Consider the following 18,027-nt stretch of genomic DNA (forward strand, 5'->3'; position numbering starts at 1 on the left):
AATCACTGTGAACTCCCGCACACAGATTCAGAGGTTGGCTGCTGCCTGAGCAACTTCCTTTGTGTGCGTGCGGGCTTCAGATATTTAAGCAATGCCTTAAGATAGGTGAGTTTTGATTCCATAGCGCTGAATGTGCAGGGTGGATTGGTGTAATTGGGGGAGGAGGGAGTGGCTGCAAAGAGTACAGTAGCATCTATACCGATAGGACCAAGTTAGCCTGTGTTTCCTGCAGGTTCAGCCACAAGCAGCTCTGCCCTGCACTTGTTTGGTGGTGTTTTCAGTGCTGCTGTGAAGCCAACAGGCTTGATCTGTGCTCCTTTCGGAGCCAAGCAGAGAGTGAGTCCTGAAGCAGAGCACTGCACTGACCAGCAGGGTACAAGCCGTGCTCTTCCTCTGTGACATGTGCAGGGAGAGGTTCAGAATGGAAGCTACTGCTGCTTCCTTGCTTGAATCCTTCCCAGTAAGAGCCTTCTGGACCCACCCTAAATAACCCCCCCTTCTTTACTGTTCACATCTCTCAAAACCTGCAAACATGCACTTTTTTTAATTTGAAGAAGGTGCCTAGTCCTGTGGTGTTAGTTGGGTGTAGGGCTGCCAATGTTCTGACTGCAGAAAACCGAACACCCTTGTGTTTGCCTTGGTCCAGGGACAGCGCCTGTGGGAAAGGGCAGTGTGACGGTACCTCCCATAAGGCTTTATGGAAATATGCTTAGAAAGTTTTTATGCTACATATGCCATATATATCTCAAAGATTATGATCTACTGAAAGTATTAATCCTATTTGTATGCATGTATCATTTTTGTATTCGAAGTTATGAATATTGGCTGTGTACTGACTTGATTTCTAAATAACCTTAGTAGAGCATTTGGTCAGTTCCTGGAGAAAGGAATGTTGACATTAAGTACCCAGTCAAGAAACACTTAAACGACAATGGATCTTGGAATGCTCCAATCCACATAAGTAGTCTACTTGAAGATGTTCAAGGTACCATGTAAACAATGGATGCTACCTGTAAAAATTGAGAGTCATGCATGGACATGTGACTTGCCCAGGTGATTCCTAAACTTCATCTTGGAGCTGGACTTTGCATAGGAGTGAGGTCTCCACCCACAAGGGAAAGTCTATTTAAACCCGTGGGAGACCCCTCCATTTTGTCTTCAGCTGGCTAAAGAGAGAGCCTCTCCACCCCCCAGGATACCTGAAAAAAACTGGAACAAAGGACAGCATGCAAGGGATTTGAGTGATTGCTGGACCCAGGCTAAAAGATTAGCCTGTAAAAGGGAGCATTCTGGAACTGGTGAGGATTTTATCTGTGTTCCATGTCTAATCCAACTGAATAAAGTAAGTCACCAAGCAAAATAAAATAAAATGCACAAATCTGTCTGTTACTACTTAGAACCACTTAAATCCTACTTTCTGTATTTAATAAAATCATTTTTTACTTATGAATTAACTCAGAGTATGTATTAATACCTCAGGGGGCAAACAGCTGTGCATATCTTTTATCAGTATTATAGAGGGCAAAATTTATGAGTTTACCCTGCATAAGCTTTATACAGGGTAAAATGGATTTATTTGGGTTTAGACCCCATTGGGAGTTGGGCATCTGAGTGTTAAAGACATGAACACTTCTGTGAGCTGCTTTCAGGTAAACCTGCAGCTTTGAGGCAAGTAATTCAGACTCTGGGTCTGTGTTGGAGCAGATGGGAGTGTCTGGCTCAGCAAGACAGGGTGCTGGGGTCACGCGCTGGCAGGGAAAGCAGGGGTAGAAATAGTCTGGGCACATCAGGTGGCAGCTCCCAGGAAGGGTTCTGCGATCTAACCCATCACAGGTGGTGCGCAGAGCTTCCGTGGCTGCCCCTGTGCCTAGGAGCTGGAGAGATATGCTAGCCGCTTCTGGGAGCCGCGGAGCCAGGGCACGCAGGGAGCCTGCCTTAGCCCCACTGCGCTGCTGACTGGACCTTTAGTGACCCGGTCAGCAGTGTTGACCGGGGCCACCAGCGTCCCTTTTTGAAAGGGTGTTTCGGTCAAAAACCGGACACCTGGCAACCCTAGTTGGGTGCTTAGAGTTAAGCAAGTGCTTGTCCGCAGGATCAGGACCTTGTCACTTAGGGCATGGCACTACTCCCGCGCTTAAAATTAACCATGTACTTAAGTGACTTGCTGGATTGGAGTCAGAGTGCTCAGCACTTTGTAGAGGATCAAGCCCTTAGCCAGGCTAGACAGAGGGATTGATTTCCATTTAGGCACAGGAGGCATGTGCCTAGTCATCCTGGCGTTCTAGGGGTGCCTAAAAGTTAAAAGTGGGTAAAAAGTTAATACAGTGAGAACCTCATAGTTACAGATACCTTGGGAATGGAGGTTGTCCGTAACTCTGAAATGTTCCGTAACTTTGAAGAAGAGGTTATGGACTTCAGCCACATTGGGGTGGGGTGGGGGGCTACAGCTGCAGGGTGTGGTCAGGGCTCCAGGCCATGGGGCGGCAGGAGTTGGGGCCTCTGACTCTTGGGCACCTGGGCTCAGGGCTTCTGTCCTGCGGGAGCACCAGGGCTCAGCACTTTAGCTGTGAAGGGAGTGCCAGCACTGCAGCTCCACTCCCAGTTTCAGCCTTGTGGGGATTGTTAGGGCTCAGGGCTCCACATGGCTCCACTCCCTACTTTGGGAGTGGGGGGCAGGGCTCAGGGGTTTAAACTGTCACTCTCCTTGTAGCTAAAGCCCCAAGCCCTGGTGCCCCCTGCAGGGCTAAAGGCAGGAACAGAGCTGTGGGGCTGAAGCCCCGAGCCCCAGCACTCCCCACCTCTAAAGCGCTAAGCCCTGGTGCTCCTGAGAGTCAGAAGCCTGGAGCTGATGGCCCCCCAGCCACCCTGCAGCTGAAGCCTTGAGCCCCAAGGCAGTACAGTACAGTGCTGTCCCCACAGCTCCCATTGGCCAGGGCCTAGGTCTACGTGCCCCAAAGCTGTAGGTTTACCTGAAAGCAGTTAAAAGAAGAAGTGTTCCTGCCTTTAACACCCAGATGCCCAACTCCCACCGGGGTCTAAACCCAAATAAATCCGTTTTACCCTGTATAAAGCTAATACAGGGTAAACTCATAAATTGTTCACCCTCTATAACACTGATAGAGAGAGATGCACAGCTGTTTGCCCCCCAGGTATTAATACATACTCTAGGTTAATTAATAAGTAAAAAGTGATTTTATGAAATACAGAAAGTGGGGTTTAAGTGGTTCCAAGTAATAGACAGAACAAAGTGGGTTACCAAGTAAAATAAAATAAAACACACAAGTCTATGTCTAAGAAAACTGAATACAGATAAAAATCTCATCCTTAGAGGAATTCCAGTAAGCTTCCTTTTACAGACCAGCCTCCTTCTAGTCTGGGTCCAGCAATCAATCACAACCCCTGTAGTTACTATCCTTTGTTCCAGTTTCTTTCATGTACCCTTAAGGGTGGAGACCACTGCACTGACCGGCAGGGTACAAGCCGTGCTCTTCCTCTGTGACATGTACCAGCAAGAGCCAGTACACCACTGACCATACCGGCAGGGGGCAGCTTCCCCAAGCCAGCGATTTAAAGGACTTGGGGCTCCTGGCAGCGGCCGGAGCCCTGGGTCCTTTAAATTGCCGCAGAGCCCTGCTGCTGGAGCCCCAGGGTAGCGGTGGCAGCCGGGAGCCCTGGGGCTCCGGCGGTGATTTAAAGGGCTCGAGGGTCCCAGCCGCCACTACCGCAGCGGAGCCCCTAGCCCTTTAAATCGCACTCAGAGCCCTAGGGCTCCCAGCCACTGCCACTACTCCGGGGCTCCGGCAGCGAGGCTCTGGTGGCAATTTAAAGGGCCCAGGCTCCGGCCACCACTACCACAGCAGGGCACAGGGCCCTTTAAATCACCACTGGAGCCCCAGGGCTCCCAGCCGCTACTGCTTTGGCAGTGATTTAAGGGGCCCGGGGCTCCCAGCCCCCACTACTGCAGCCAAAGCCCTGGGCCCTTTAAATCTCGATTTAAAGGGCCCGCCTCTTCCATTTGAGGCCCTGCCCCCTGCTCAGGACTCCAACGTACTGGTAAGTCCTTTAAGCGGGGGCTGGCAGAGACTCTCAAGTCACCACCGAAACCCCAGAGCTGGGCGGGCTGACCTGCTCAGCCCACTGCCACTCTGGGGTTCCAGCTGCTGGCCCCTTGCCAGCCGGGGTCCCCACCGCAGCCCCACTCACCTTGCTTCAGCACAGGCCCCCTCCCAGACAGGGTCCAGGCCTCCGGCCCTGCTCAGCCCTACCAGCCGCCAGCTCCGCTCACCTCAGCTGCTGATTTGGGGTTCCAGCCGGTTAACAACTGATCACTCAGAAGCCTGGGTGTGCAGCTTAAAGTATCCAAATACGAGCCACCAGACATTGGAAAATTTAGCAAGGAAAAGGATCACACTAAACTAATAAGATCTGCATTTTAATTTAAATTTTAAATAAAGCTTCTGAAACATTTTGAAAACCTTGTTTACTTTACATATAACAGTAGTTTGGTTATATATTATAGACTCAGTGAGACCTTCTAAAAAACGTTAAAATGTATTACGGGCACGCGAAGCCTTAAATTAGAGTGTATACATGAAAACTCGGCACACCACTGCTGAAAGGTTGCCGACCCCTGGGTTATAATTTCATGTAACATTACTGCAACAATTACTGTAACAACCATGCTCAGTGCATCATGAGCCTTCTGAAGACACTCAATATGACAAACTTTGCATTGGATACTGCACAATCATTTTATAAAGATGAACATGGGGGTTTAGGGTGTTGGAGGTACAGAGCATCACACATGCCCTCCAAAAAAGCATGAATAGGATCAGAATAATTGCAGAAGATATTTGTGTTAATTTCTCAATCAGTTATGATAAAAACATATACAGAGAGCAAGAGACAAGCACAGACAGACAAAAAAATATATAAAGACATTGTATAGCTGAGTTTTATATACAACTACTTGTTGGTAAATATTATTTTTAGTCCTCTTTTTCTTGTATATTAATCATTTGCATATTAACTATTCCCCCAGAATCTTTTATATTAGAATTCAAAGATACTCTGGGACTTAACAAAGACTATTGGTTCTTAGCCTGTGAGTGACTTGTGTTCAGGAATTTCCAGTGATTGAGTATTGGGCTGTACCTCATTATTGCTGGTGTCTCCAAGCTTGTGGGAATCTAAATGTCTAAGGAAAAGACCCCTCAAACTAGTAAGTGTCTACAAAAGTATGTTACAAATAAGACTGGGTGACTGATAAGGGATGTCTATGCTCTAATTATGTTCTGTGATTAATAAGAGGTACTTGTTATAGCAAATGTTTTTTTGTAATGACTGAAATTAAGGACCCATTAAAAAGACATTTAACTCATTAAGAGCTGTCAGTTGTCAGATGTTATTAATTATGACCAGATTAGAACTCTCTTTAGCTTATCTATCATGTAGTACAGGAGGTCGTAAAATGTGTCTTTTCCTGTATTAATCTGACTGATAATCTTTGATTAAAATAATTCCATTTGTCGATCCCTGTTCTGAAAGATGCTTCACATTCTGAATTAAAAATTATTAATACATTGAAAAACTTGTACATGATCTAGTTTAAAAAAAATAGTTACACTACAATATACAAACTTAAAGTATCCAACTGTTTAGAAGTGTCTAATACTGCCAGGTACCTTCAGTGGGACATGAGGGTCCTCAACACCTTACTATATCTATTCTCAGGTGGCCTTAATGTGCAATTTGGGATTTTAGGTAGGTTAGAATTGTAGACTTTTCAGATTTAAGACTGATTTTCCAGCTTGTCAGAGGAGCGTGATCATGGCTTCCGAAGCGCGTCTGGCGAATAACCCAGAAATCTAATGCTGAACAAAGAACAATTAGTAAAAATTATAACAATAGATTAAAGATATCTTGCTGTGGCACTGGCACTCACCCCTGGCTACATAGACTGATAATGGCAGATATCCGAGATAATGGATTTCCAACCTGGGAGCTGTAACCCTTGTCAGGCCACAAACAAGTTTCAGGCAACCACCTTCCCCTTCTTTATGGCTAGATGGGAAGAGGATCTTGAAAATTGTTTCTGGTTTCATATAGGATAACTGTACTGAAGAAGTTTAGAACCATTGCCTTAAAACAGCCATGATATAGCATTTAACATGAAATGCTCCAGAAAGCCAATTATAACTTAAGGAAGGCCCAGCAAGTGGGACATGAATTCTGTAACAAGACTCTTGTGTCTGTGGTAAATTGGGAATCCTGCTGTAGATTCAAGTACATTTAAAAAAAAAAAAACCCAAACCTCTGAAATGTACTGAATTGAAGTGGGTAACAGGAACTTGAAATCTAGTCAGTTCAAAAAAAAAAAAAAAGTTCTTCTCCCTGTTGCTGTCAGAAAAATCGATACAAATTGCTGGGAAAAAGAGTGAAAATTAATTTACATAAAATGCTGTTCACAATACAAAGTTATTTTCCCCTTAATCCCTTGTCAGAGTTAGAAATTAAGAAAAAAAAAAATCCAGACATACTTTTTTCTGTTAACAACAAAATGCTGAGACTCACCCCCTGCCCCCCGCCATGAGGTTTGTTTTTTTTAAACAATGTAATCTCTTTTTATGTGTCTGTAAATTGCCTAAGTGTTAGACCGGCAATAGAGGTCTCCCCACAAAATGTGGAGCAAGCAGATACCAGACAAACAGTGTTAGTATATAATACTCTAAATGCTCTCCAGTGATACAAAACAAACCTTACTCACTCCATATTTCACACCCCAAACATTCTATACCAGATTCCAAAGGTCAGAATCCTCCTGATGGCCAGTCAAGGTTCCTTCCATCAGGATAAGATCATAGGATGTGGAGAGCCGGCAAAAATCACATCTATATCCACACAGTAGACTGGATCAATAAACGACTCCGATTTGCAGAAAAAATAGGCATCCATTCATAGTCCATTCTGTCACGTCATCAGGTCTTTGCCTTTGTTTACTAGGCCTTCTACCCACACAACTCCAAAGAGACAATCCTGGGTGGCCGCCATGATCCAAGGTGTGCCACTTCCTCCAGTTCTTATACAATTTTATATCAGTCCAGATGGTGTTATTTCCTTTTCTGATGATTTTCCATGTTTTTCTCAGAGCATAAGATTGTTTTTGCACAAAAAGAGTTCTAATAGTCCTTGACCTTAAGTTCTTGCTTCAGCTGCTAACTTGCAACGCAGGTATTTGTCAAGCATACATCATTCATACCAGGCCTCAATGACCTATAACATATTACATGGATATATGAATCACAATGTGTGTGTACGTGTCCATACATACATATACACACACATACTTTTGGGTGCTGACTCTTCAGGACAATGTCTTCATATGAGTTTATACAGCATCTAGCATAATCCAGATCTTGACTTTGAACACTATCATAATACATACACACATATATACAAATAAATAAGCGCAGATGTCCACAGGAGCTGGATTTTGCTTGTCATGGCACATCAGCTACAGGCATACCCTGATGCACCTTGCAACAGGCCTCCAATCACAGAACCTTAGAACTCTCCTGAACCATAAGATCTATCTACTACATTTCTCTAAAAACTCATTAGAATTTATAGCAAGTTGTAATAAACTCCACTGAGGGGGAAGAACAAAAAATCAGATTATGTTTGTACCTTGCACTACTAACTTCACTGGAGATGAAAAAGATTCATTTGGACTCTTTGACACAGATCCAGCGTCTTGAAGATGTGCAATCTACAGTAACAATTTTGTCACTGTTTAGGAAGGAACACTTCAGCTTTGCATCTTCATTTTCCAATTGGATGCTAGGGAGAAGAAAAAAATAAATGGGAATGAATCACTTTCATTCTGAAGATAAATGTTTGTGAAAAGCCAGGATCACGAATAATTTCTACAGCTCCAGATTTATACAACTAAAGACAGAAGGAATCAGCAAACAACCTATTTTTTGCTGTTGCAGAAGTTAAATGTCTTAGTGAATTAAAAATAATCACATACAATTTCTCTCAACTCTGCTTTGACAGCAACTCATTTTCTTTCTGATTTCAGACATATGCCAATACCCCACACCAAGTTTCTAGTTACAGCTGAAAAAAAAACATACATATCATTAGTAAATGGAGATCCATCGTCCCACTGCCATCCTGCTGCTTCCTTTCTTAGCCCAATCCAGTAGTAATGGTTCTGTCTCAAGCGTTTGATGTTCTCCTGTAATTGAGAATAGCAGAAAATATTTTTCTTCATGGCCCATCCTAAACTGAACCTTCCCTCTTATGCAATTTGCTCTACACTGGACAGGAATAGAAGCTTTCACTGTTGATTTGAATTTAAAAAATAAACAACAACAACAACTTACCCATTACCATCAAAACAATTATTCCTTGGGGAAAAAGGGACCCCAGGCCTCAATACATGAATATACTTAAGAAAACTAGATTCCAGGCAGTTGACAAAAAGACGTGCATGAACATTTACAAAGCAGGAGACAACCAATACCAACCTAAATCTCTGCATTTTCTTGTGCAAGCTGCTAATAAACTTACTACTTTTACTAGGTATCAGGGGGTGGAGGGGAAAGAGTGTCAACTAAGGCAGCAAAAAACCTCACTGGATGCTATTCCATCATTCAAGAAGCCACTGTCAGCATGGGTATTTTTTGTAAAAGCTATGGACAGGTCATGGGCAATAAACAAAAATTCACGGCCTGTGACCTGTCCATGACTTTTACTATAAATACCCATGACTAAACCATAGCTGCTCTGGGGGTCCTGGAGGCCAATGGCTGGCCCCTGCTCTGGCAGCAGGGGCTGACTGCCACCAGCCACCCACTACTCCGAGGCTTCTAGGGCCGCTGCTCAGGCAGTCCCTGGGGCCAGCAGCTCTGAGATCAGCCACACCGGCCACTGCGGAAGTCATAGAGGTCCCGGAAATTCATGGAATCTGTGACCTCCATGAAAGACTTGCAGCCTTATTCATTACGTATTGATTATTGGCATTATGACTTGAAGAAGTGGTATTTCAAATGAAGTAGTCTACTTATTAAAAAAGACAGGGGATTAACTTCTTTCTGTCCTAATCTTACGTCTAAAGAGATTTCTATTGAAATCCATTTGCTTCCTCCTTACTCTTTTCAGTATTTTTATAGGGCTTGTAGATAAAAACGTGTCAGTTCAACTAGGGATAAATGCAGTCTCTGAAGGCCGCCACTGTCTCTACAGATGGAATTAAAAAGATCTATTTTGAAGCGGAAGACTTGCACAATATGGAACTAACTTCCACCCTAATTCACAAAAAGTCATGTCATTTCCATCAACAGCAGAGGCTAATGAGATTGTTTCCACATAGTCACCAGTTTATTCTAAAAGTCCTCAGAAAGCCCAGCTCCAGGTCTCTCACTACCATTCTTTCCTGCACATCAAATTCCTCTTACCCTATTCAACTGCCATTATTCCTAAATTTGCATCCCCTTGCCCATACTTATCTCATCTGCACAATAAACTGATTGTCATTTTATCACCCATGCATGGGAAGGAGATAAATACATGGAAAAGCCCAGTGGCTAAGAACAGTTTTTCAGCAGGCACTCGCCCTTTAAATAACAGAGTTTCTTGGTTGACTGATCCCGTAAAAACTATTAGGTCATTTACTGCATCTCCAAAGGGCCAGTGAAGGACTATTCCCTATAGCTCATTTTCTAGTGTTTTGTCAACTTTAGTTTTGAGGTTTCCAAGCAATGGGGTTGCCATCATTTCCCTTGGGGAAAACTACTTCATATCCCATTATACCCCATACCCTCATATTTAGTCTCCACTTTCTTTTTTATGTTCATTCCATTATTATTGGCTCCACTCTGAGCCCCAATTGTCCCATAAGTCATTAATTCCAGTTGAAATCATTCATATCCTGCAGTGGAAGAATAGGGCCCCAGCTTAGCATATTTTCTCCTTTGAATATTTGTTCCATTATTTTATAAAGTGACTGTGAAGATAAATGGTCCATCCCAATTACCTATTAATCCTCTCTCTGACCTGTCACTACACTGACTTTCTGAAAAACATTCTCCACCCGCTCTGTCTCTAGAGGATGATAATGTAATATTTTACTATTAGACTGTAGGTGCAGTATTGTCTTGGCTCTAATTCTCCCACAGACATTTATATTGCTGTATAAATAATCAATATAGGAAACCTCCAGAACAGATTACATAAGATAAGTCAGTAATGGGATGTTTGTTAAAACAGGTAAAATAGTTTCACATTCTCACCAGTTGCAGTTTGTCTTTTATCACAGGAAGTGTTGCGCCATGTGAGGCGCAGTACTTCTTACTGTCATCCCAGCTCTTTGTATCAGTGGAAAAATAATAACAGTTCCCTCTAAAACATATCCATTCTTCTGGACACTGCCTGACCTTTCGAGAGAAAGTTCCTGGGAGACATAAGTCAAACAGCAAAGTCACATTCTAAGACATGTTATATTCTCCTTAGCCATCAGATTACAGGCTGCTGAGATAGAGCAAAACAGCTGAATATCACTAAACCTCAGTCTAAGTATCATTGAAATTCCAGCTGAAGTTTTAGAGTGTCAGTTTTCCTGGACAAACTAAACTGGAATAAGTACCTGGTGCAACCAATCTATCTTTGTCTTATAATTTCAAAAGGACACAATGATCTTCACTAGGGGCTCTGCTACCCCAGTGATAAGTTGTGGTATGAAAACCATAAAAAGATAGACCCATTTTCTGTCCCAAATTTTCTGCAATGTTGTGTTTTGTTAAACAGCTGCCACATACTACTTACAGTGATAGCTGCATTTCACTGGTGGGAGAAGTGATTCCTCTCTCTATAGGGTATAAAGCACTAGCGTGTGATAGCTTCAAAAATCCAAGTAAGAGCTTGTCTTCACAGGGAGTTATTCCAAAATAGCTATTCCTGATTAACTCCATGTGTGGATGTTCTTATTCTAGAATAAGAGAGTGCCTGATTTTTCAGAATACTTATAAAGCACTATTTATAAAAAATGCTATGTTCAAAGCACTGTACAGATATTAAATTAATCCTCACAACCCTCAGAAGGTGGGCGAATATTATCTCCATTTTGTAGATGGGGAAATTGAGACAGAAGGGCAAGTCATTTTCCCTAAGGCCGGAAGACAGCAAGTCTTCTTCTGAAGCTAGTAGCAGTGCTGCTCTCTGCAGGCAGTTGAAGTGACAGTCATTCCCTCTGCGCTGCACACAGGATGCAGAAAGAACAAAATGCTGCATTTGGCAACCTGGAGCTGCAGTTAAGTCTTGACTTGTCTCCTCACAGACTAAAGGAGAAGGAAAGCAGCTTTTGGTTTTCTTCTGAACACAACATTTGCAGTAGAGGAGGAGGAGGGAGCATGGAGTGAGGAAGAAGGGACAGGAATGGAGGAAAAAAGGACAGGAAAAACTGGTTAAAGGTGACATGCAAAGAAAAGGTTGGGGAAGTTGTCTTTAGTTTCTTATGACATATAAAAACCCAGAAAAAAAACCAACAACATTTTTTTAAAGTTATTCCCCTGGCAACATATCTTATGCATAGAGTTCACAGTGTTTTACCGAGAAGGCAAGATCTGAAGTTTTAATTTAAAAAACAAACAAACAAACAAAAAAACAGAACAAACCCATTTAAAAATAATCTTAGTCATTCTCTATAAATCATAATGCAGCAGGGAATAAAGTGCCCATGCCCCTTATTTTCCTTTTGCAGTTTACTTCTAAAGCTAGAAGTAAAAAAATGAAGAAGCAGAGTGGAGAGTAAAGAATAACATGAGAAAGAAAGAAAGTAGCTAATGAAAGGGAAAGAAAAGAAACAAAGTGATACAAAAGAAAGCATAAGATGGGACAGAAAAGTGAATACACTGAAGAAAATGAAGCAAGAGACAGGGACCAAATTCCGATCTCAGTCATACCCAGGTACCCCCAGTGCAATTCCGAGTTGCTTTCATGTAGCATAAAGCTTTGGTTACCAGCTCCAATAATTGGACATAGCAGCTACCAAAATCAGTTCGGAATTGAGAACTAGAAAGAAAAAGGATGATATTAATGAATTGTGTGATTTAAAGGCTTGTAACTACAGTGATGGCACACAATATTTGTTTCCGGCTTTGCATTGGCATATGCTGTTTATATAGTAAAGTGATGTAGCTTTCTGCTACTCAGTTGGAGAAGGTTAAGCTCCCTCTGCACGACACTAGTTGATGTGCAATTGAATCAGACAATGAGAACAAAAAAGGGCTATGGGCTGGTCTACATTTGGGGGGGTGGGGGTCGATGTAAGATATGCAACTTCAGCTACGAGAATAGCGTAGCTGAAGTTGATGTATCTTATTTCGACTTACCTCCTGTCCTCACGGGCACAGGATCAACGGCCACGGCCCCCCGTTGACTCCGCTTCTGCCTCTCGCCCTGGTGGAGTTCTGGAGTCAACGAGGAGCGCAGCGGGGATTGATTTATCGTGTCTAGACAAGACGCAATAAAATCGATCCCCAATAGATCAATCACTATCCACTGATCCGGCTGTTAGTGTGGACGTACCCTATGAGACCAACCAGTACAGAGAGGCTGCCAGTCCTTTCAAATATCCCCATCACCTAATTCAGGCATTATATTGTAGCAAAAAACCTCTTTGACACCACAACTGCCACTTTTCAAAGATATGTGGGAGGCACCTCACCACAACTCATCAGCAGAACACTGATCTGTACTACATTATCAACCATCTCCACAGCAGATGCTATCACACTGTGGTGTGCAGAATGGGAACAAGTTACTCCCTTTGTAAGAAACTCCTTCCACATCACACATCCGGATCAGAGACTGCCTGGCTTTGAGCTGCCATGCTATCTCTAGGGCAGGGGTCGGCAACCTTTCAGAAGTGGTGTGCCGAGTCTTCATTTATTCACTCTAATTTAAGGTTTCATGTGCCAGTAATACATTTTAACGGTTTTAGAAGGTCTCTTTCTGTAAGTCTATAATACATACAACAATAGTTTAGTTATATAAAGTAAATAAGGTTTTAAAATGTTTAAGAAGTTTCATTTAAAATTAAAATGCAGAGCCCCCCTGACTGGTGTTCAGGACCCATGCTCGCGTGCTGTCTTTGGCACACCTGCAATAGGTTGCCTACCCCTGCTCTAGGGCAAGCTCAATCAGTTCAGATGCTGGGTGAAGTGCAGGAAATGACCAGTTCTGGGGACTCAGGAACAGCCGTCTGTGTAGATGAGGTGCACCTGGAGACGCCATACATCTACTGAATGGCTGCTCATCTGCTGATTTATCAGGAGGACTTTTCATACTCCATACTGATGACCCTGAAGCTATCAAATGGATAAAATATGTGTCATGTCTACCTAGCCCTTGACATTTTTTTTTATTAATACATTTCTGTTTTAGCTCTCTCCTTTATATTTTGAACCTTTTCCCATCTTTATTGTACCACTTATGCATTTGCTCATAATGGGCACTACCCTAAAATACATGGCAGAACTCTCTAGTCCTGCTGGTTTTCTAAGGTATCAGACCTCAGAACTGCGACTTGATTGGTTTCTTAGACTATCACTGCTTTCTAGGCATTGATTCAGGATTTTATATCAGTTACCAGACCTTGTAACTTTGTAGTTTTCAATCCTTTCTGGTTAGCTGCACACAGAACACTATAAAACAGTTTGAGGGGACAAAACGACTACTGAATCCAATTAAACTGATGAGGGGGATTTCAGAGAAAGAAAATATAGTAATTCAAGTTGGATCTAGAATACTTTAAATATTTTGGATCATGAACTGATAAACCAAATTTGAATTCTGCTGATGTTCAGAAAGGAGTATGCAAAAGAAAGGGCCAAATTTGAACTCTCCTAAGAGTGAGCACGCATTACAAATTAACAGGGAGCTGCTACAGTAAGAATTTAGTGGTCTCAAAAAATCAACATATTTTAGTCAATTGAGTATGGGGTGAAACAAACATAAGGCTGGGAAGCTTGAATAAAATGGAAATACCAATACTTAACATGAGATAGGTGTTTAGATTTTAAATGTGTACCCGATAACCATGAAATATCATGCAAGTGCTATATATTACTTAATGTACCATGAGGAGTTTTGGCCAGGGATGCAAGGGAGAATCTAAGTCTTCTGCATATTGTGAGCATTTGCATTAGTTTCACTCAGTTCTAGAAACAAGCCAGAAGATGAAAATGTCCAAGGAGACGTTTTCCCCTTGTTCTAAGCCCTTACCTGTCAAAATAGCCACAGCCACAGCCACAGCCACACCAGCTATTACTTTCCAGACGCTGTTGGAGCACTGACCTGAAATCAGAAGAGTCAGCACTCAGTCTTATTATACTGAATATAATGCTTATGAACGCCTTGCCTTTCTACATTACTTTCCATTGGAGGTTCTCAAAGCACTTAAGGAATTAAAATGACTACATCTACTTTAAAACAGTGACATTATTGTCTGAACACTGTAACAGTGAAAAATTAAAGAAAAATTTAGTTACTTCTATTTTTCAACGTATTTTATTCATGTGATAGCACTTTTCATTGTCAGTCAGTCTCTGTGTTACTTTCAGACAGCAAGAGAAAAGAAAACGTTTTAAAAACAGAAAACTATAACTGTAAAGTTAGATACATTATCATGGGGACTCAAGATTAAATGTGGGACCAGAAACTACTTTTAAAAGTAATTTTTTTTAAAAACCAACTAAGTTTCAGGTTGACAGTACACCTCTACCCCGATATAATGGTGTCCTTGGGAGCCCAAAAAAAATCTTACCGCGTTATAGGTGAAACCACGTTATATCGAACTTGCTTTGACCTGCCTGAGTGCGCAGCCCCGCCCCCCGGGAGCACTACTTTACCATGTTATATCCGAATTCTGTTATATCAGGTCGTCTTATATCGGGGTAGAGGTGTCTCTCTTTAAGGCCTACAACATCCATGTGAAGCAAATATAGGTAAACTGAGAGATATAGAGATTTAAATATATGGGAGGTGTCTCGCCACAACACATCAGCAGAAGACCAATCTGCACTATGTTATCAACCATCTGCATAGCAGTTGATATCACACTGCAATGTGCAGAATGGGAACAAGCTCTATGAGAAACTTCTTCCACATCACTCCTCCAGATCAGAGAGTACTTGGCTTTGAGGTGCCATGCTATATCATTGTAGCTAGATCAAAACTAGCTTGAGTACGAAGTGCTGCAATCACATCTCCTGATTGCAGTGTAGACATACCCGTAGTCACTTCCCTAAGATCACTACTGTGAGGCCAGCCCTACACTACAAGCTTTTGTCAGCCTAGCTATGAGGTCAGGGATGTGACTCCTCCTCCCCAGCAGACACAACTATGCCAGCAAAAACCCCATTATAGACACAGCTGTGCTGACAGGAGAGAGCTAACATCATGCAAGGAGGTGCCACAAGTAGGGGCAAAATATCTTCTATTGGCATATCCTGCATCTACACTAGCAGGCTCTGCCAGTCTATATGAGAACAGTTATATTGGCAAAGCATATGCAGTATAGACAAGGCCTCAGTCAGCGGCAGAGCCAGGAACAGAACATGGGCCTTGTAAGGAAAATTCCCAGATTGAAGCACTAAGCCAGTCTTTTTGTTGTTTAAAAAGGGACACCATTAGTTGAAATCTAGTAATTTTAAAAAGTTAAAAAGTAGATTAAGCTATTAGTTACTAGTTGGCCAAGTTCCATGCGTGCATGGAACAATTTACAGGACTGGAGTTTCATACATCTCTGAATTATTTTGTCTACTATTAGTACTAGAATTGAGAGATTAGAAGAAAAACCCCTATTTTTTCAGGTTTTTTTGTGCATTTGCCATAACTTTGTACATATCTCCTTTGACAGTCTGTTTCTCCCTTGCTGATGAGACCTTTATATTATACACACACTCCACTGTAAACCAGGGTGCAAACTCAGGTTTGAACCCAAACCTCCCTACCATCTACACACACACCTGTCTGACTCACTTCAGCAAGCACTCAGGACCTGAGTCCTAGGACTCATCCAGGGGGTGAGTCTTAGCCCAAGTCCCACTATGACTTGGGTTCAGGCCCTGTCATTTTGCAGTGTGGATACAGGTCAGGCCATGGACCTGAGTCAGAAGGTCTGCATGGGTACATCTACACAGAAAAAAAAAAAAAAAAAAGACCCATGGCAGCAAGTCTAAGAGCCTGGGGCTAAAAATAGCAGTGTAGACGTTTAGGCTCAGGCTGAAACCGATATTCAGCCTTATAGGTTTCTGTGTTGCACATGACTCATTGGGGCCCCACTTGGTGCCACTGTAACTTAAAAAACATTTCCACTTGATGCAACTCAAGTTGCCCAGTTCCATATTTATTTGACACAGGAAAGATGCTTTCCTCTCTGCAGGGATTGGGCAAAAGGGGTGGGGTGGGGTGGGGGGTAAGAGGGCACCTGCCGCTTCAAAGGGGGAAATTCATAATGCCCAACAACTTGCAAACCAAGCAAAACATTGCAGGAAGAGGGTTTGCTTGAGTTAATGGCCTCTAGTATGCGTTCCCCCCCCCCAGGGGAGGGGGATGTGTAAGGGGACTTGTAGTTGGGCAGAAACTCAAAGGCAGGAAGATCTTGTGCAGTGTGATTGTCATCATGAACATCAACAAATGTATTAGTGCCACTGGAATAATAGATCTGATATGGTGATGAGTATTCAGCTGGAAAAAAAAAAGTGGGGAGGGTCTGGGAGCCAGGAATCTAGTCCAATAGCTATACTGCTATTTTTGGCCCCAGAGTGTGAGGTGAGCAAGCCTGAGTCAGTTGACTGGAGCTCTAAGAGGAGATGCTGGAGGGTGAGAGGTGTTGGTGGGTAGCTGTACCCATAGTGCAGAAGGCTCCAAGCCAGGAGCAGAGAATCACCTGGCTTGAACTAGAATAGATTTAAAGGCATTTCAAGGGGCAGCGCCTCCTAGAACTAGGTTTTTTAAAGCTATTGATCTCCCAGCCATTTAACCTGGGACGATCCTCGAGAAGGATCCTGTACGAATCCCCGTGCCCTCCCCACGCGGGACACCCACCCACAGACCCGGCACCACCAGGAGGGGGGCGCGGCCGGAAAGTCACCCCCACGGAGCTGCTGCTGCCTTCCCCCTCCTCTCACCGCAAGGGCGCTTCACCGGTGCACGGGCAGGCGCCGGGGGCTCCGAGTCTGTCGCTGCGCCTCGCTGTTCCGGGGAAGCCGCCCGTGCCCGTCCCCGTCGCACCGGCTCCTCATCCTCCTGCAGGAGGCTGCAGCCGGACTCGTCTGCGAGCGCGGCCGCTGCGGGGCTGTTGGGGCCGGACTCGCACCCGGCTCCGGGGAGCGAGAACTTTCCCACCACAACCTCGGGCGAGTCTGACAGACGCTGCGGACGCCGGTGGATGCTGGAGCCATAACCCGAGTCCGGGCCCGGCCTTTCCCGGTGCTTCGGCCCTTGCACAGGCGTCCGCGGTTCCAGCTCCAGAGCCGGCTCCATCAGGAATATGGGGGGGGAGGGGGAGATTCAAATTTTTCGCGCGCCGCGCCGCGGCCTATAGCAGTGTGGTGTATGCGCATGCTCAGTAGCAGCGGCTGAAGCCGCTGCCCGTATTAGCTGTAAGATTCTGCTGGCTGCTTTTTACAGTGGTTAATAAGGTGCAAAGGGGACAAATCGGATCAGGGGGGTGGCCAGGGTCTGAGCAGGGGCAGAAATTGACTGGTCGGGGGGGTCAAGCAGCTGGAAGCAGGGGCTGAAGGCAAAATCAGAGATGAGGGGAAGAGGGAGGAAGGGAGACGGAGTTAAGCCCAGGGGTGAGGCATTGTCAGAGGGTAAAACCCTGGCACAAGGAGCGGCAGAGGGGGTAGCAGTTACCCCAGCGAATGAGACAACACTATTGGAAAAAAAAATAGGGTGTGGGCAGTGGTGAGCTGGAGCCGGTTCGCACTGGTTCACAAGAACCGGTTGTTAAAT

At 43.9% G+C, this 18,027-nt stretch overlaps 1 protein-coding gene across 3 annotated transcripts; it reads right to left on the bottom strand.

Moving 5' to 3' along the window:
- Positions 1-4,563: 4,563 nt before the first annotated feature.
- Positions 4,564-17,554, bottom strand: LOC120397384 (C-type lectin domain family 2 member L-like). 3 transcript variants are annotated; one of them, XR_005593769.1, is made up of 7 exons: positions 17,199-17,554; positions 14,290-14,361; positions 10,299-10,459; positions 8,139-8,242; positions 7,687-7,839; positions 6,767-7,272; positions 4,564-5,873 (listed from the first exon to the last, which is right to left on the bottom strand). XR_005593769.1 is itself a non-coding variant. In XM_039523144.1 (6 exons), the coding sequence occupies exons 1-5, from the start codon at positions 17,551-17,553 to the stop codon at positions 7,722-7,724; spliced, it is 810 nt and encodes a 269-aa protein (XP_039379078.1). In that variant the 5' UTR covers position 17,554; the 3' UTR covers positions 4,564-5,873; positions 7,687-7,721. The 3 variants fall into 3 exon arrangements, 2 of the variants coding, with proteins under 2 accessions (XP_039379078.1, XP_039379062.1); XM_039523144.1 differs by lacking the exon at positions 6,767-7,272; XM_039523128.1 differs by having other exon boundaries at positions 4,564-7,272.
- Between the last annotated feature and the right edge of the window lie 473 nt (positions 17,555-18,027).

Source organism: Mauremys reevesii, linkage group 1 (assembly GCF_016161935.1).
Source record: "Mauremys reevesii isolate NIE-2019 linkage group 1, ASM1616193v1, whole genome shotgun sequence".
Lineage (NCBI taxonomy): Eukaryota > Metazoa > Chordata > Testudines > Geoemydidae > Mauremys > Mauremys reevesii.